The 16,402-nt window shown below is 55.7% G+C and overlaps 1 protein-coding gene across 1 annotated transcript in view; it reads right to left on the minus strand.

Annotated features, from left to right (window-relative positions):
• The window catches only part of CNIH3 (cornichon family AMPA receptor auxiliary protein 3), a 95,094-nt gene that overhangs the window by 9,230 nt on the left and 69,462 nt on the right, over positions 1–16,402 (minus strand). Inside the window, exons 4-6 of the mRNA XM_040636133.1 lie at positions 12,902–12,923; positions 3,215–3,222; positions 944–970 (exon numbers count right to left, since the gene is read on the minus strand). Of these exons, the coding sequence (XP_040492067.1) occupies positions 944–970; positions 3,215–3,222; positions 12,902–12,923 (57 nt within the window). The remainder of the gene's footprint in view (positions 1–943; positions 971–3,214; positions 3,223–12,901; positions 12,924–16,402) is intronic.

Here is a 16,402-nt window from a genome sequence, read left to right on the forward strand (position 1 = left end):
GTTTAACAGAAATCAAAGTTGTAATGGAGATCACAGCAACCGTAAAGGAGAAATCTGGTCCCCAGGCCAGTAGAGACACCCCAGGATGGAGAAGGAAGTGTACCCTCTTTCCCACCACACAGGAGCACGCGCACAGTACGTTATTCAGACGCATAAATGCCTCCATGCTCCTAGAAAAATCTTTCCAGCCAGCCTTGCGGGCTTGTTTCAAATGCCACTTCCTAAGGGAAGTCGTGCCCAGAGCACACCCCCACCCCACACCCCTGCAGCCCCAGGCCCACAGCGCACTCCCTGACCCCACCCAGGGGACTTCCCAGGCCCTCTCCCTGCTGAGTCATCACCCTCCTCCACCCCCAACACACGCCCCCACCCCCTGCACTGTCTCTTCTCAGCTGGTGTGCTGTGCTCTCTGCACTTGGTAGACTGAGCGAGTATGAGATACGCTGGGCTGACGCTGGGCTGACCAGGACACGGGGTCGCGGCAGGGCCGGCTGGCGTGAGGGATGCGGGCTTCTGCTCACCAGCCAGGATTCCGTGGGTGGGAAACACACTGCCTCAAACTGTCCCATCTGGGTACGGAACACGACTTTGGGCTCCTTCATCCCTCCCTTTAGTCACGGGGGTTAGCCGCCCCAGATGACCATGCACAGGGAGACACGCATTAAAAGTACACACATGGGAGGCGCGCATGTAAGAAGCGCATTTTGCAACCAAGCCGCACCTTTCTGACTCGAGTCTGCTCGAGAATGAACGTGTTGACCACGCGGAATCCAGGAGCCCTGGCATCCGGCTAACAGGGCCAGCTGTCCAGAGGCTGTGGCCCTGGGCCACCACTGGTACAGCCAGCCTCTGGGCCCCAGTGACCCAGCGGGAGCAGGCATCCCCATGGCCCCTCCTCGCAAGACCACACCACCCACCTCCACCGTCCAGGTCCACGTTGGACTTCAGGCCCACGATCTGCTTTTCCCTTCTTCGGGGCTTGATTTACAGTGGAAGCTTCAACCTTCGAAGCAGGGACATGGGTCACTGCTGGACGGGGGTGGGCAGAAGCTGAAGAACGCGGCATGCTCCCCGGGGCCTCTGACTGTCGCTGGACAGCCCCCTGCGAGTGGGAGGAGCTCCTCCAATTTTTCCTCGGGCTCGCGGGAGCGCTGGGGCCCTTCCTGCTCGCTCACAGGCCCTCCTGCTCTCCAGGCTCCCGGCCACGACGGCGCGGAAGACCTGAGGACCTACCCCCGACCCCGGGGCGGAGGACCAGCAGCCAGGCATCCCCACTGGCCTGCACAGTGCCCTGCCTCCAGGGATTACATCAGGTGGGCCACGCACAGTGGCGTGCCAGCAGCCAGGCCTGGGCGCCCACCGGCTAGCATTGATGAGGGAACAGAAGGCAAGCTGAGGACAAAGCAGAAACTGACACCCTGCAATGCCCACCCCCCACCAATGGGATGTACGTGACATCTCTCAGGCACTCCTGGCTGCCCTGAAGGACAAAGAAATAGTTAACCTATAGAGACCACAATCCTGCAAGACTTAAGTCTCCCTCAGTTTACAAATGTCTTAGCAGTCTACAAGAACAAAGCATTTCTATCAATAACCTAGCTTCCGGAAGGGTATGTAGATACAATTCAATGTCCTTATAATCTGCAGCCTCCAGGAAGTTCCCAACCATCTTAATGCTAATGTATTGCTAGAGGGAAAAACCACCTTAACTTGACATTGGCAAGGCCTCCGGTTTCCTATGAATCTTCTTTAACATATGAAAGTATTTTCTCGACTTCCCTTTTTCCTTACCTCCCCCAACCCCATGGTATGTAATCAGCCACCCCTCACAACCTGGGGCAGCAGCTCTTTCTGCCCACGGGTCCTGTCCCCGTGCTTCAATAAACCACCAATTTTGCACCAAAGATGTCTCAAGAATTCTTTCTTGGTGGTCGGCTCCGGACTCCACCTCACTGAACCTCACCTATATTCCACAGCCTCATAAGTCTGACCTGTCTTGTCAAACATAGGACAAGGCATGGGGGGACAGCGGAGCTGGGTTTGCCCCTCTATCCCCCAGTGCCGGCCCCGTCTCATGAGCACAGCCAGCGTGGTGGGGCTGACGGACCGTGGGGCCATCACCATCATCCCCATGTGGGACCCATACTTCTCTGAGCTCACCTGTCACATACGGATCACCCCAACCCCAAGCCACCCTCTGCAGTGGAGAACGTTGGGTTTTCCTAGGAAAAGCTGCCAAATGGCTCTGATCTCATTCTTCAGCCCCCCCAAGAGAACAGAGGCACTGTCCCACGCGGGTGCGGTCTGTACAAGTTGGGAGTCTCACATCAAGTCTCCCTGCGCCCCATTATCGGAGCTAGAAAGGCTGAATAAGCAGCCCCATATGGGCTCCGTGGGGTCGCTGAAAGGCTGCAATTCACTCCCCCCAGGGGGATGGAGGGAAGCTGGGAAGGACGAGGAGACCTCGCCACACAGGGAAGGCAGAGACCCGCATTCCGGGAGAAGAGCCATGGGGGCACAGCAGAGAGTTGGTGGGAGCTATCTGGGGTGGGAAAGGGGGGTGTCCAACACATGACGCCTGCAAGGGCCACTAACTCACCACGTGGTGGCAGGAAGGCCGGGCCTGACGTGCACCAAGCCTGGGGCAAAGGTGAGTTTACTCCCCGCTGCGAGGACCCAGCTCTCGGAGGGCTGAGCCAAGCTCACGCACTTGCCGGGAAGACTCCCCGATGTCGCCCCCGCCCCAACTTCTTCCGTCACTTCACCTGTCCCGACTCCCTGTCCAGGCCCTGGACCTCACCTCCGCATCCTGGTGGACATTTCCACCCAAATATTCCCAGAACCACCACGTGCTGAAAACCCCGCTCCTCCAGCCCCTGCACACCTGCGCTGCTGACAGCCACCAGCTCGGTTTCCCCCGTGGCGCCCATTCCCTCTCCAGTCCGCTTCCAAATCTTGCCATTTCTCCTTCGCACCCACTTGTGGTTGTTTTTCCCTTTTCCCCAATACCGCGCCTACTGGTCTGGGCCCCTGCACACCTTCCCACGGCCAGGACAGGAACTTTCTGGCAGGTTCCTCTCCTTGCACACATGCCCCCGGTCCAGCGGTACAGTCGTGTCTCCCCTGCACACACCCCTCAGCTCGGCTCCCAAATCCACAAACTTGTTCTCCCAGGGATTTTACTTTGTGTTCAAAGTGGTTTAACTGCATTTACACGTCTTCCTGTTCGCTGGTGTATCCATTCATTACTGGCGTTAGCCCACTAAGATCTGCTGCTGACGTCACCTTGTGGATTCGGGGAGCAGGATACAACGATGCCGCTCCTCTGTCTTCACTGCAGGACACTGGGGCGCTCCCCCAGCCCGCACAGAGAGGGATGGGAAGCGATGGGGGGGGGAGATCGGGTGGGGGTGGGGAAAATGGTGAGGACGCTGCTCGCCCGAGGGCCAAGGGCCGCGCACCTGTTCCTGCCCCCACCACACATCCCAGGCGGATGGGCTCTACGAGCCACTTGCATAAGTATGCCTGGGACCAGACATCCTGAGAGCCACGCCAGGAAGCCACGGCGAAGGTCCCAGGGCTGAGTGCCGCTTGCAGGGAGTGGCAGCTGTGAGACCCAGTCTCCGTGGACTCAGACAACAAGGTTTTCAGCTGTGACCACGTTGGGCTAAAAATATTAGCCCGCTATCTCCGAGTGTTATGTAAGCTCTGGCGGTTACATAATGATCACTGTGTGGTGCTGAGAAAGGCAGCCAGCCACGCTGGGTCTTACGTCCCTCGTCCCTCGTCTGTAAACGTCACCATTGACGACCCGTCAGCCAGGCTGCTGGGGGGACACAGCCTCTCCTGTGGAGAAGGACCCTCTCAGGGGTGAAGCAGCGTCGGAGGGGGAGGTGCGCTGACATGATGAACGGGACCGTTATCAGCTAATCCCAACCTCCGGTATGTCCCCTGTCACTCTTACCCAGAACTGACTTTGGTTCCCTGATTCCCCACCCAGTCTCCTCTGAACCGCAACCCAACCTGCCCCTCCAACCGAGAAAACCTGGACGCTGCCTGTTTGCAAGGACACGCACCGGACAAGGACATCCTGCGTCTATCTGCCCTGGGGCCAGTAGGTGTGAAAAGAGAGGATAATGTCCTTTCATTTGATTCCTCCACATAGGAGCCTCCTGGGATGAGCAGAGAGGAGGCAATTTTCTCATAAGCGTCCAGGTGGAGACACTCGCCCCGCTGTCCCCAGGTGAGTAATCGTACCCCTGATTCCGCTCAGGGGAGGGGTGTTGGGAAGGAGGAAAAGAAAGGTCACAGGCCTGGGAACCTGGGATTTCCTGAAGTGGAAGACGAGGAGAAAAACATTCAGAGAGCTTGCAGGAATGTTCTTCTCAGTCCCTTTGCTCAAAGAAGGCCACTTCCTCCGTAGTGGCTCTGGGCGGAGGGCTCCTGGAGAGCAGGCGGGCAAGAGCCCAGGCCAGCTGCGGGCAGGGATGGGGAGCAGCGTGGGCTTCCAGGCCAGCCTCCCAGAGGCGCGGCCTCCCTGCAGGCCTCTGATCCCCTCGTGCTGGGGACTGGCGCCCCGGCCTCAGATGGCATGATTAGCTGGGACACCCCGACAGCTAGGCTTGCGGCTGGGCTGACCTGAGCGTTGCCCCTTTAATGGTGCTGACGAGGGAACAGAAGGCAAGCTGAGGACAAAGCAGTAACAGACACCCCCACCATGGGATGTACGTGACATTCCTCAGGCACTCCTGGCTGCCCTGAAGGACAAAGAAATAGTCAACCTATAGAGACCACAATCCTGCAAGACTTAAGTCTCCCTCAGTTTACAAATGTCTTAGCGATCTAAAAGAACAAAGCATTTCTACCAATAACCTAGCTTCCGGAAGGAAATATAGATACAATTCAATGTCCTTATAATCTGCAGCCTCCAGGAAGTTCCCAACTATCTTAATGCTAATGCCTTGCTAGAGGGAAAAACAACCTTAATGTGGCAATGGCAAAGCCTCCTCTGGAATCCTGTGAGTCTTCTTTAACATATGAAAGTATTTTCTCAGCCTTCCTTTTTCTTACCTCCCCCAACCCATTGTATATAATCAGCCACCCCTCACAACCCTGGGGCAGCAGCTCTTTCTGCCCATGGGTCTTGTCCCCATGCTTTAATAAACTACCAATTTGCAGCAAAGACTCAAGAATTCTGTCTTGGTCATTGGCTCCAGACTCCACCCCACTGAACCTCACCTGTATCCCACAACCTCATCAGTGCCAGCCACTTGAAGTTTTTGAGCTCCTGGAATGTGCACCGATGTTCATCAAATATTCTAAGGGGTGAGCGGAGGACTCTGGGAGGTAAGCGCCTAGCACAGAACCACCTAGTCTAGAACCATAATTTAAAAGCCACCATAAACCAATCTGATGCGTGCTGAGGAAATGTCCCCAGGAACCCTGGGCCTAGCTCTGAGCCCTGCACAGCCAGCAGCAATCCTGGCCACCTGGGCCGAGTGTGTCTGTCCCCTGTCAGGGTCAGGGTCAGACCCGCATGGCTGATCCCCGGAAACTGGGCCTGGACTCAAGGGAAGCCAGTCCCTGATCACTTTCCCTGTGGATCTGTTCTGTACACCAGGAACCCAAGGAGAGTCAGAGGGAGACAGCAAGAGAAGGACTTCCCTACATGGGTCCCGGCACGTGAGGACAGAAAAATTTGCCTTCCCTGAGGAGACTGGTGGTCAGTGAGGGCACAGAGGTGGCCGGGGAGCCAGGTGGCCTGGGAGCCAAGAAGCGTGGTTTCCAGCCCCAGGGCTTCCTCTCTAGCCGCCTCCCCCCGCCCCGCCCTGTTCCAGCCTCATGGGGCGCTCCTGCCCTCTCCTTCCTCCTCCCTTCCTGAGCACATTTCATCCAAACCAGGGGAGTTTCTGTGGCCTTCTTGCCCACCCGCATGGACTCACATCTCTGCAAAAGAGGCGCAGGGAGAGAAGGTGGGGAGCGAACCCACACCCCCACTGCCCACCGCTCCTGGCTCCCCAGCATGGGGACAGCCCAGTGCACAGCTCAGCCCGGAAGTCCCTGCTGGGACCTGGCTAGGTGCTGACCAAGTTGCGCCACCGGTCACAGGTGCTCCAGACACACACACACACACACACACACACACACACACAGCTGTCACCTCGGGCTTCCCCTGCCCCGAGCTCCCAGAGCCGCCTGGTCCTTCCTGCCCTGACTGCCCCTGGGACCAGCTCCCAGCCTGACTGATGGCCGTCGGCTTGAGCCCTGACCACCAGCCATACCACCTGCTAGGGACACCAACTAACTGGGGAAACCCCTCCACTTTGATCAAGGAAGAAAAGTGTGCATACCCAACCCCACGAGGAAAAAGGTTTCTCCCATCCGAATTCATAGGGGTCTCAGCTCTGTTTCTGAAACAGAAGGAAGCTGGAACATAGGAAAGAGAATGGGCTTTGCTAAGCGCTCACCTCCCCCCCCACCCCCGCTCCTGCAGCCCATGTCCTTAAACCTCAAGCTTCTAGCGGTGCCCCTCAAACTCCTCAAACGTCACTCACATCCGAATCAGCTGGGCTCCTGCTAAAACACACATGGCTGGGGCCATCCCAGAGTTTCAGATTTCGTAGATCAGCGTGGGGGTTGCTTTCCCAACCAGTTCCCAGGAACCCACTGGGAACAGTGCTCCTCACATGGTGTTCCCAGGACCAGCATCGCCAGCATCCCCTGGGAGCTTGGGAGAAATGCAGAATTGGGGCTCCACTCAGACCTCCAGACATGCAGAACCAGAGTCTTCAGTATAACAGAACTCCCGGGGTGTATGTTCACGTTCAAGTTTACGAAAGGGCCGCTCAGCACCGACTCCCAAAATAGGATCCGCTGGCCGCCTGCAACAGAATGCCTGGGGCATGCACGTTAAAAGGCAGATTTCTGGGTTCAACCCCAGTCTACCCAGGGAGACTCTCCGGGCCAGGAATCTGCATTTTTCTGAAACTGCCCAGGTGATTTTGTTAAACATTTGAGCTAAGACTCATAGACCAAGAGCTTGAAGAGGGCAGGAGGCAGAGGCTTCCTTTCCGAAAACCTGGGGTCTCAGTCCCCCAGCGGGGCTATGACCATCCTGTGCTCATGGACTGGAGTCCTGGGCAGGTAGCCTTCACAGGTAAGAGCAGTGTGTCCAGCTCCCAGATCCCCTAGCCACCTCCACGCGGGAGAACACCCTGAAAACAACCCCCAAGGGTTGGCCCTGGCATCTTCCGGGGATGGGGGCCATCTCCCCCAGCATACTTCACCACCCAAACCCCCAGCCTCCCGTCCCGTCAACTCTGCCTATTCCCGGCAGGCTACCCACCCCCAAAACCCGGCTCCTTCCACCTGTCTCTGACCTTCCTCGTGTCCCAGAGGGCTTTGCAGATTTGGGAGGTGCCTGGTACCTTTTAGGACCAAGCCTTTGGGCTCCCACCCTGCCCTACCCATACCTTCCAACCTGTTTCCTGCAGCTTCTAGATACACTTGAATTTCAAAAGCCTCTCTGCCACTTCCTCACACACTGTTACCAAGTACCTAAGAGCCCAGTGAGGGGGAGGTCAGAATAAAAGCCCTCTCTCAAATAATGCCACATTTTCAAAGGGACAGAATTCTCTTACAATGCCTAGGAATCCAGAGAGCTCTTAAGTCACACTCAAGCTTTCCACTCCTTCACTCCTTTTCTTTAAGCCAGGGATGGTGGGAGTAGGAACTAGGGTCAGGATACGGGGAGTGATTAGGCAAAAGCTCAGATTGTCTGAGAGGAGAGACGCCAACGGGAGGGAATGTTCTAGAAGGAGAAGGGCAGAAAGGCAAGGATCTCACAAGCCTGGCTGCTGCTGCTGGAGAGCCCACTTGAGCACTCAGCAGCTCCGTCTTGTAAGCACTCACCAGGTGTGAACGCCGAGCAGTCTGGCGAGTGGAGACCGCAGTGAGAGTGTGCACAGTGCGAGTGGAGTCTGGGGCACCACCAGACAGGAGCCAAAGCACAGCGCGCAAACAGCTCGATGCAGGAGGAGGGGAGACAAGACACGTTCATTCCGAACTCGCTCCTTGGAGGGAACCCAGCTGAGGTCCCGAGGATGCTGCTCTGGGGAAGGAGGAGTGTCCGGGCAAAGGGAACCCCCACAGGGCACTGATGTCCACCTTCACTGTGGTTTGAGATGGTCACGTTCTCCTCTCCGTCCTGGAATGACATGACCTACAAATCTCCCATGGAGGTGACATGGAGCCCGGAAATCCTTCCTACCAGCTTCTACTGTTGCCCTCGGCCCCGAGCAGAAAGTGGGGCGCACAGTGGGCAAGTCAGTCTCCGGGTCGGACTCACCGTCGTAAGGCCCCACAGAATCTAGGCTCAGCGACTAGCCGACTAGCCGTGCCCATCCCTGATGCCCTCCCAGCCCGGTGTGGAGACAAGGAGCCCCAGCTCTCCTTCTGACTCCTGGTCCCCTCCACGGGAGGCTTCTGTTCCCAAATCTTTCATGGAACAGGGACCACAGACAGCTTCTTAATAGAGCGAACCTGGTAGCAGCCTGGGGCCTGAGCAGCGCCATCAGCTCCCAAAGGAGAGCCTTTTCCAGGATAAAGACAGACGATTATCCTACTTAACAGCTCTGAAGTGTGTTAATTACCTGTTACCTCCAGCTGCTTAGAGACTTTTTGCTCAAAACAAGCAAAGGAGGGCGAACTGAACAAGAGAACAAGTATGGGCACCTGGGGAAGGAGACTGTTAGTCCCTATTTGCTGAGTGCCCACCGGCACCGACATGGGGAGGTGGGCTTGGCGGCCTGGTCCAGAGCTATCAGGCAAAGATGAGACTGGTGAGCAGCGCACTCCAGAATGCCGGGCACGGGGTGGTGTGAGTTCAAGCACATGTAACGCCTGATCAACACGGGTCAGACGACCCAGGTCCGCTGAGATGCGGATTTCTTACAGCACAGATGGTAGAGGTGTTTTCTCTTCCTGTCTTAAGGACATTTTCTCTAGCTCACTTTACTGCCAGAATACAGTATATAATCTAACAGACCTCACAAAGGGTTGGCGCCCCCCACCCCCCAACGCCGGTCAAGGGTCAACTGTGCACACAAGTGTGTTTTCCGAAGTCTGGCAAAGGCGGATAGTAGCTGGAACGTGCCACACTTCACCGGGAGTTTGATTTAGCAAGTTCACATTCTGGAGAAAAGGCAAGAGAATATTCTAACTCTGGCTTCCAGGAAGGGCTCGAGTGGCAGTGTCCTGGGGAAAACAGTATCTGATTCGGGAATGAGAGCCGGGCTCCAGACCTGCCCATCGAGCGCCAGAACCCTGGGTGAGCTATTTAAGGTCGATGGGCTCAGTTTCTCCATCTATAAAATGGGAACAAGAATGGCACCAACTCCACAGGATGCCCATGAGTGGGGATTTACTATGTGTGAACCCCTTAAAATCGCTTCTGGCACAAGTAACACCGCACACAGAGCTGCCGCAGTACAAAGAAGCATTTGACCCGCACACTCCCGCACCCCTGTGGGTCATGTCAGCGCATGGACTCCGTCTACTTTGTAAAAAGCAGCAATTAAAGTCTCTTGAAAATCAAAACGACGTGTCTCCCTTTCCTCTCCAGTCCATTTCTAGCGCTTGCAAATGTTTTAAATGCTCTCCCTCTGTGCAGGGACAGAAATGCCATCACTGTCCGTGTCACCATTAGCTACTCTGAAGTCCTAAAGCTCCCGGCTTTCAGGAGTGATGTCCTCACCCCTCCTGAGTCATGCACCTGTCTGTGCACCTGGTGTGTCTGTGTGCGTCTCCGTGGGCCTCTCTCCACACAGCTCTACCAGTACAGCACCTGGTAAGCGCCGGCAAACTCACCACTTACTCAACAAACGTGCACTGAGGCCTCCCGGCGAGCCTCAAACATGGGGACAGGCACTGGAGGTGCCAATGGAGCACCACCCCACTGCTCCCCAGGCCAGTGAAAGGGAGCCCGGCTGAACAACAGAAGGTACACCACACTTAGTGGTAAGCCAGCCTGAACAACAGGCAGTTGGGAAACCAAGGCAGGCACGCTGCCCAGCCACAGAAACAGGACACATCATGGGCCAGTGCCAGCCTCCGCCACCTGTCATGGGAGCAATGGCCACCGCCTGACCGGCCAGCCTCCCAACTCCCCCCAGCCCGGCTCCAAGCCCACTTTACCAGGAGCCTCAGAGATCCTTCTGAAATATAAGTTAGGTCATGTCACCTCTCTGCTCCACCCTACAATGCTTCTCCGCTTCTAGAACAGGACCCACTCCTTACAATGACCTCCACGGCCCTATGTGACCCGGCCTACCTGCCTTCCTGACCCTTCACCCCACATCACTCCCTTGCCCACTCAATCGAGCCAGACTCACCCCATTGCTAATCCTCACACCCAGCCTGCCTGTTGCTACCTCAGGGCCTTAGCACGCGCCATCGCCACGGGCTCCTCCTCATCTGGGAATGCACGCATGGTCACCTCCTCAAAAGAGCCTGCCCTCTCGGCCCGGTGTTGTTCTGTTCGATTCACTCGAAGTTCTTCATAGCACTTATCATCACTGTCTGAACATGTGTTGATCACACATCTGTTTACTGATTTACCGCCTGTTCAGCATGCTCACGACTCCCTCCCCCGTGCCTGGACCCGCGGCTGGCATGCAGTGGCACTTTGTGCTGGGTGAACGGTCAGTGTGCATGCAAACACAGCACCCCCGAGCTGATTGCTCAGTATGCAAAACCAGCATGGCACTGACTCCGCGGTCACTCAGCAAGTCTCGGGTCAGTGCTCTGCCCCCCACACCCACAGGTGGGAGCCCAGCCCCAGCCGGTGCTTTACGGCATAAGCAGCGGGTCCCCCAGGGCTCAAGTACAGCAGATGAGTGCTCAATCACGGCTCAGCAATTCAAGCTCGGACTGTCCAGGGTGGCGGGTGAGGCCCGGCAAGAGGCCCAGCCATGAAACCAGGAGATGTGAATGGAAACTTCCATGACTACTAGTCCAACTTCCATGACTACTACTCATTCACTCGACACTCGCCATGTTCAGGGTCCATGTGCTGGGGGCACAGGAGGTATAGAAGGGGAAGAGCCATCATCCCTGTCTGTAGGCACCTTCCATCCTGGTGTGGAAAACACGTGTTGGGAAAGGGAAGAATGTGATACCAGAAGCCACAAGAACCAGTGACTGGAGGTCTTGGGTCTGGGAGGGCTGCCCTGGGGGAGAAGGGTCATCTTCTGGCCTCACTACTTCTCTGGAGGGTCTGGGCAAGAAACAGTGGCAGTCAGGACAGGATGGGCAGAAGGGACGGAGCCACGCGGATGGGCTTGAACAACACGTAGGAGGTCCCACCTGCAGAATGCAGCAGCCAGTCCACGAGAGCCAGCAGGAGGGAGAGGACAAACCCATCACTCCAAAGTCTTGCATGGCAGGCGTGGGCTCACACACAGGAGGTGCACTGGAAGGGGAGGTGTTCTGGGGGGGCCAGGAGCCCAGCACTGGCCAGCGTCGCAAGTGTCTGTGGGACCGTTAGGCGCAGGGCTTGGTCCTCACAACAGGGACCTGGAGGCTGAGGAAACATGGCAAAGGAAATTTGGACTGCCTGGTGGAAGGCACTGAGCGGAGAAGGCGGGGCACAGAGTCCAGCGCTGGGTCTGGGGTCCCCCAACATGCAGGACAAGGAGAGAGGGAAGAGCCCGGGAGGCCAAGGAAGGGCAGTGTGAGGCCCAAGGCGACAGAGGCTGGCATCAAGACTGGCAAGTTCACGTTGGAGGAGAAAGGACACTGAACTCAGTGGTGAAGAAATGCATGCTGGCCTGGGGCACCGATGTCCCTGCTGCGTCCCTGCCACTTAGACACGTGTGTCTGCAAAGGGTAAGCCTGGGAACGCCGAGGGGCCAGGGCCTTCTTCCTCAGGTTTGTTTTCGTGAAGGCACATGACAAGCACAGATGACATGGGTCCTGCCCCTCACCTCACCTGGTGACACAGATCCCTGGATTGCCAGAAACACTGAGCTCTAGCCAGTGGCTTCCAGGCGAATTTCCAGAATGCAAACAGTCCAGGCACAAGTTGGAAACAGCGCATGCTCTCGGGGGCAGCGCTGCCTGGTGTCCCAGGGTCGGCACTGACGGTCACTCATCCACGGGTGCCATGGGATGCCCCCGAGGCTGGCACATCACTCCCCCGTGGCCAGAGCCCCTCTCCATCCACTCCTGCTGCGGACCTAGGGGCCCACCCCTCCCTCCTGCACTGGGGCTCCTACCCTCCAGCCAGTGTGGGGGCCAAAGTGGCCCAGGGGTGCAGTCCCCCTTCCCTCCACCTTGCAGCTGTCCCGCTCCTGCGAAGCAAGGGTGCTCCTTGCAGATAGCAGGAAACACCTCCTCCAGCTCCCAGGACCTTTCACGTTGTCCCCGGGGCCACACAAGGAGTGTGTCACAACAAGGCAGCTCTCAGTGACTCTCAGGAATGGGGGGGTCAGAAGTACACACTCTCGTGAAGCTGTTTTGATGGAAAATTCCAGAGGAGCTCCACTGAATGGCAGGGCTACCAGGGCCATCCCGTGTGCCCCCCAAGCTGGTTTCAGGATGCAGCTGTGACCTCAAGGAGCCCAGACCTCGTACAAGCCACTCAGAAGCAACAGGACACGAATGCTAAGGGCTGCAGACCAATTAAAAGTTGCGTTGACAGGAGAGACGCGAGCCTGGGCCAAATTGCTGAGGTGGGCAGATTTCCTCATGGGGAGCAAACAGCTCCGACTTGGCTCCTTTCCTTCCGGAAAGCCCGACTACATGTGTCTATGTGGGATGATGGTGAATTTTGCAGAGTACGAGCTGAAGCTCAGAGATGCACCAGGAACTTGGCCCCGACTCCATACGGCCCCTCAGTGACCCCGCGGGGCTGTGCCCCTGACCTCTGATCCCAGCAGGTTTGCAGGTCCCCAGGGGAGCCCCAGACCTGCACACAGCACGTGCAGGCGGGCGACCCACACGAGCCAGAGAGGCGGGAGCTGCGACGTCAGCAGCTGGGCTGTGATTGTCAGAACCACGCACCCCCTGCAGCGATGGGCTCGGTGCTGGGTTTGGCTTTTTGGTAAAACCAGAGACACATTCTGAAGACACCGCGCGGTGATTAGGTTCCAAACCTTCCGCTGCAGAGGAAGGAAGGCGTGCGTCTTGCTGGTGAACACGCCACGCACCCTAACGACAATGATGCTAGAACGTGGCGCATCTTCAAGGAGCTTTAGGAGATCCAGCGACTCCGTGAAGATTTGTCAGTGTTAACCTCTCAGTCAGGGCACAGCCCAGACACGGTGTGGCAGCTGGAGAAATCCGTGAAGTTTGGAAACAGGATAAAGCGTTCCAGAGTTTTCAAGGTGGTTACCAGAGCAACCTCAGGGACCAGATTCTAAAATGTTCTGCTTTAGAAACCAGAAACCCAGAAGTGAAACAACCAAATAATAAGGTACACATCAGAAATCCTTATAAAGATGAGCATTTTCTCAAAACGGAAAATAATTTAATCTATGAGCAATATTTTGACCATGAAAGCAAACAGATTTCAAAGTGATGTCCCGGAAGCCTGAAAGGTCCTCTGTCACTGGGGTCTCCTCTCCACTCCTGGGTACATCACACGTTCCCTCCAGCCCTCACGCCTCATCTCTTCAAAGGACATCCCCTCACGTGCGTGCAACACACACTTGTGCAGAGATTGTCACAATTCCACGAGCCACGTCCTACCAGGTGCTCCAAAGGCTGGACGACTTGCTGATGCCATCCCACCTTCAGGACGAGGACGATCCGGAAGACAGATAGATACACAAACACAAGGCGGTGGGAGATCCTGTCGTGACTGCAGGGTTCCTACCATGATTGCACATCAGAATCCAGAAATGCAGATTTCCAAGCCCCACTTCAGAATTTCCAGAAGGTGGGGCCCCGGGATCTGTAGTTCAAATGCTGTGCTCACGACTCGGATGAGCAACCAGGTTTGGAAGCAGCTGGTAAAGGTGAGGGGGGAGGAGCTGACCCAGCTGACAGGACAGGTACAGGTGTCAGGAGGCGGTCGGGCTTCAGGCGAGCCTGGGAGTCTGGGAAGGTCGCGGCTCTTCTGCGGAGGGAGCGCTACCTGGAGGGCCCGGGGTCAAGCAGGACAAACAGGTTGGGGGGGGGCGTGAGGGTGGGCAAAGGCGCGGGGACGGAAGTGACACGCACACACCAGCGTCAGCAGAAATAACCCAGCAGGGTTGCTACGGCTGGAGCAGAGCAAGCTGGCCTCTGGTTTCAGAGAAATCAGTGAGCAAACCTGGGTTCTGAAGGGTAAAGAGATAAAACTCTAAGTTGTGGGGGCGCCTGGGGGGCACGGTTGGTTAAGCACCCGACTCTTGGTTTCAGCTCAGGTCACGATCTCACGGTCGTGGGATCGAGTCCTGTGTCGGGCTCCATGCTCAGTGCAGTCAGCTTCATATTCTCTCCCTCTCTCCCTCTCTCTCTAATGAATAAATAAATAATCTAAAAAAAAATAACAGTCTAAGTTGGTTGCAGTGGGAATGAAAAGCAAGAGATGAAGAAATATTACTTAACATTTTTAGACATGGCTTTATTTCAGAAGGGATCGTAGGTGGCTCACCATGTGTTAATTAATCATGACATGTTTGTCTCAGTACGGCTATATTTAGCAATACCTAAGGATCATGTGTAATTTATTCCTGTTTTTAAACACTTTTCTTTGGATTTGTTCCATTTCCTACTTTGGGGAAAATGCAATGTTATAACATCTCACCAGCAGAGCGTCTCCTGTGTGCTAGGACTGCACGGGTGTTACAGGGCCCATGGGGCCAGAGAAGGCATAGCCCGCAAAAGGAGCCGAACACGCAGACCGGGCTTCATTATGCAGAACGACCACAAGGAATCCAATAGGACAGAGAAGGTAGAGGGTATTTCTTGTTTAGTGGATTAGAGAAAGCTTCGTGGAAGAAACAACATCTCAGTGGGAACTAAAAGATAATATTTTAGCCAACAGAGAACATTCCAGGTGGTAAAATAGTATAAGACAAGACACAAAGAAAGGAAATCATTGGGGAGCCTGGATGGCTCAGTCAGTGAAGTGTGTGCCTTCGGCTCAGGTCATGATCCCAGGCTCCTGGGATCAAGCCCCGCATTGGGCTCCCTGCTCAGCGGGGAGCCTGTTTCTCCCTCTGCCCCTCCCCCTGCTCATGCTCTCTGTCTCTCAAATAAATAAAATTTTTTAAAAATAAAAAGGAAATCACAGGGAAGTCTCACACATCTCTACTTACAGTATTTGGCACAATCCCTGGCACACAGTAGGTACTCAATAAATGCAGGGTGAGCAGACAAGTGTTTGAAAGGGAGTAGATCTCCACAGAGTGCAGAGAAATCACAGACAGCTTTAGACGCACTGCTGAGTGTTGGTCATTTGTGCTCCAACATGGGGACCCAGAGAAGGCTTTGGGATAAGGTGGTTTTACCTGATCAAGGTTTGCTTAGATCATTGGCACAGGGTGAATCCAGGAGGAGGACTGGAAAACAGACCAAAGCCCAGGGGTGAAAAAACCCAGCTAGTAAGCTACTGCACCAGTCCCGGCAAAAGAAGAGGGTCTGAGCTCTTAAGGAAGGGACTTGGGGAGGAGGGTTGTAAGTCACGACGCACGTGGGAAACAGACCCTGCAGACAGAGGACAGGGGTGGTGGTAAACCTGAGAGACACGGAGACAGTGTCTCCATGGTAACCAACACGGGGCACCTGGAAGAGGAGGTTGGAGCCAGCGTGTTTACAGCTGAATGAAGGGAGAACTCTGAACCCTTCAACCTCTCCGCATTCCTGCTTCAACCAATAAAATAAGAGTTTCCACCAGCCATTTCCACATTTTGGGGAAGCACCAGGGAGGAAGCCTGTGCCTGGCTTCTCTTGCTCCTGTCCCCAAACAGCACATATTCTCTGCCCAATCCTGCAAGCATGTGGCAGGTGCATGAGCTCGGGGCCTAAAGCCTGCCTCCGCACCAGCACAAGCCTGGAGCCCACCCCTCTCTGGCACTTTCTGCGTGTGTGTGTGTGTCTGTCTGTCTGACTCTGTGTGTCTGTGTCTGTCCGTCTGTCTCTCTCATACTTGAAGGTACTGGAGTCCTGTCATGACTGTCCATACAGCTGGCCAGTGTGACGCTGTATTTTAATCCTCATCTAGACTTTTGTGTCTGTTCTCAACTGGTTCAAACCCACAGAGGTGGAGAAGTGTGATTCTTCAGCACTTCTAACCCCAATGCAAGACGTAGAACCAGGTACAGGTGCTCATTAGATGGTCAAGAATGCTCACCTGGAATTCCAGAGAGAGAGAGCAGAAGGTACAGTTTGGGGGCGGCTGCAAGATGAATGAGGA

Source organism: Ursus maritimus, unplaced genomic scaffold, assembly GCF_017311325.1.
Source record: "Ursus maritimus isolate PB19 unplaced genomic scaffold, ASM1731132v1 scaffold_2, whole genome shotgun sequence".
NCBI classification, from domain to species: Eukaryota; Metazoa; Chordata; class Mammalia; order Carnivora; family Ursidae; genus Ursus; species Ursus maritimus.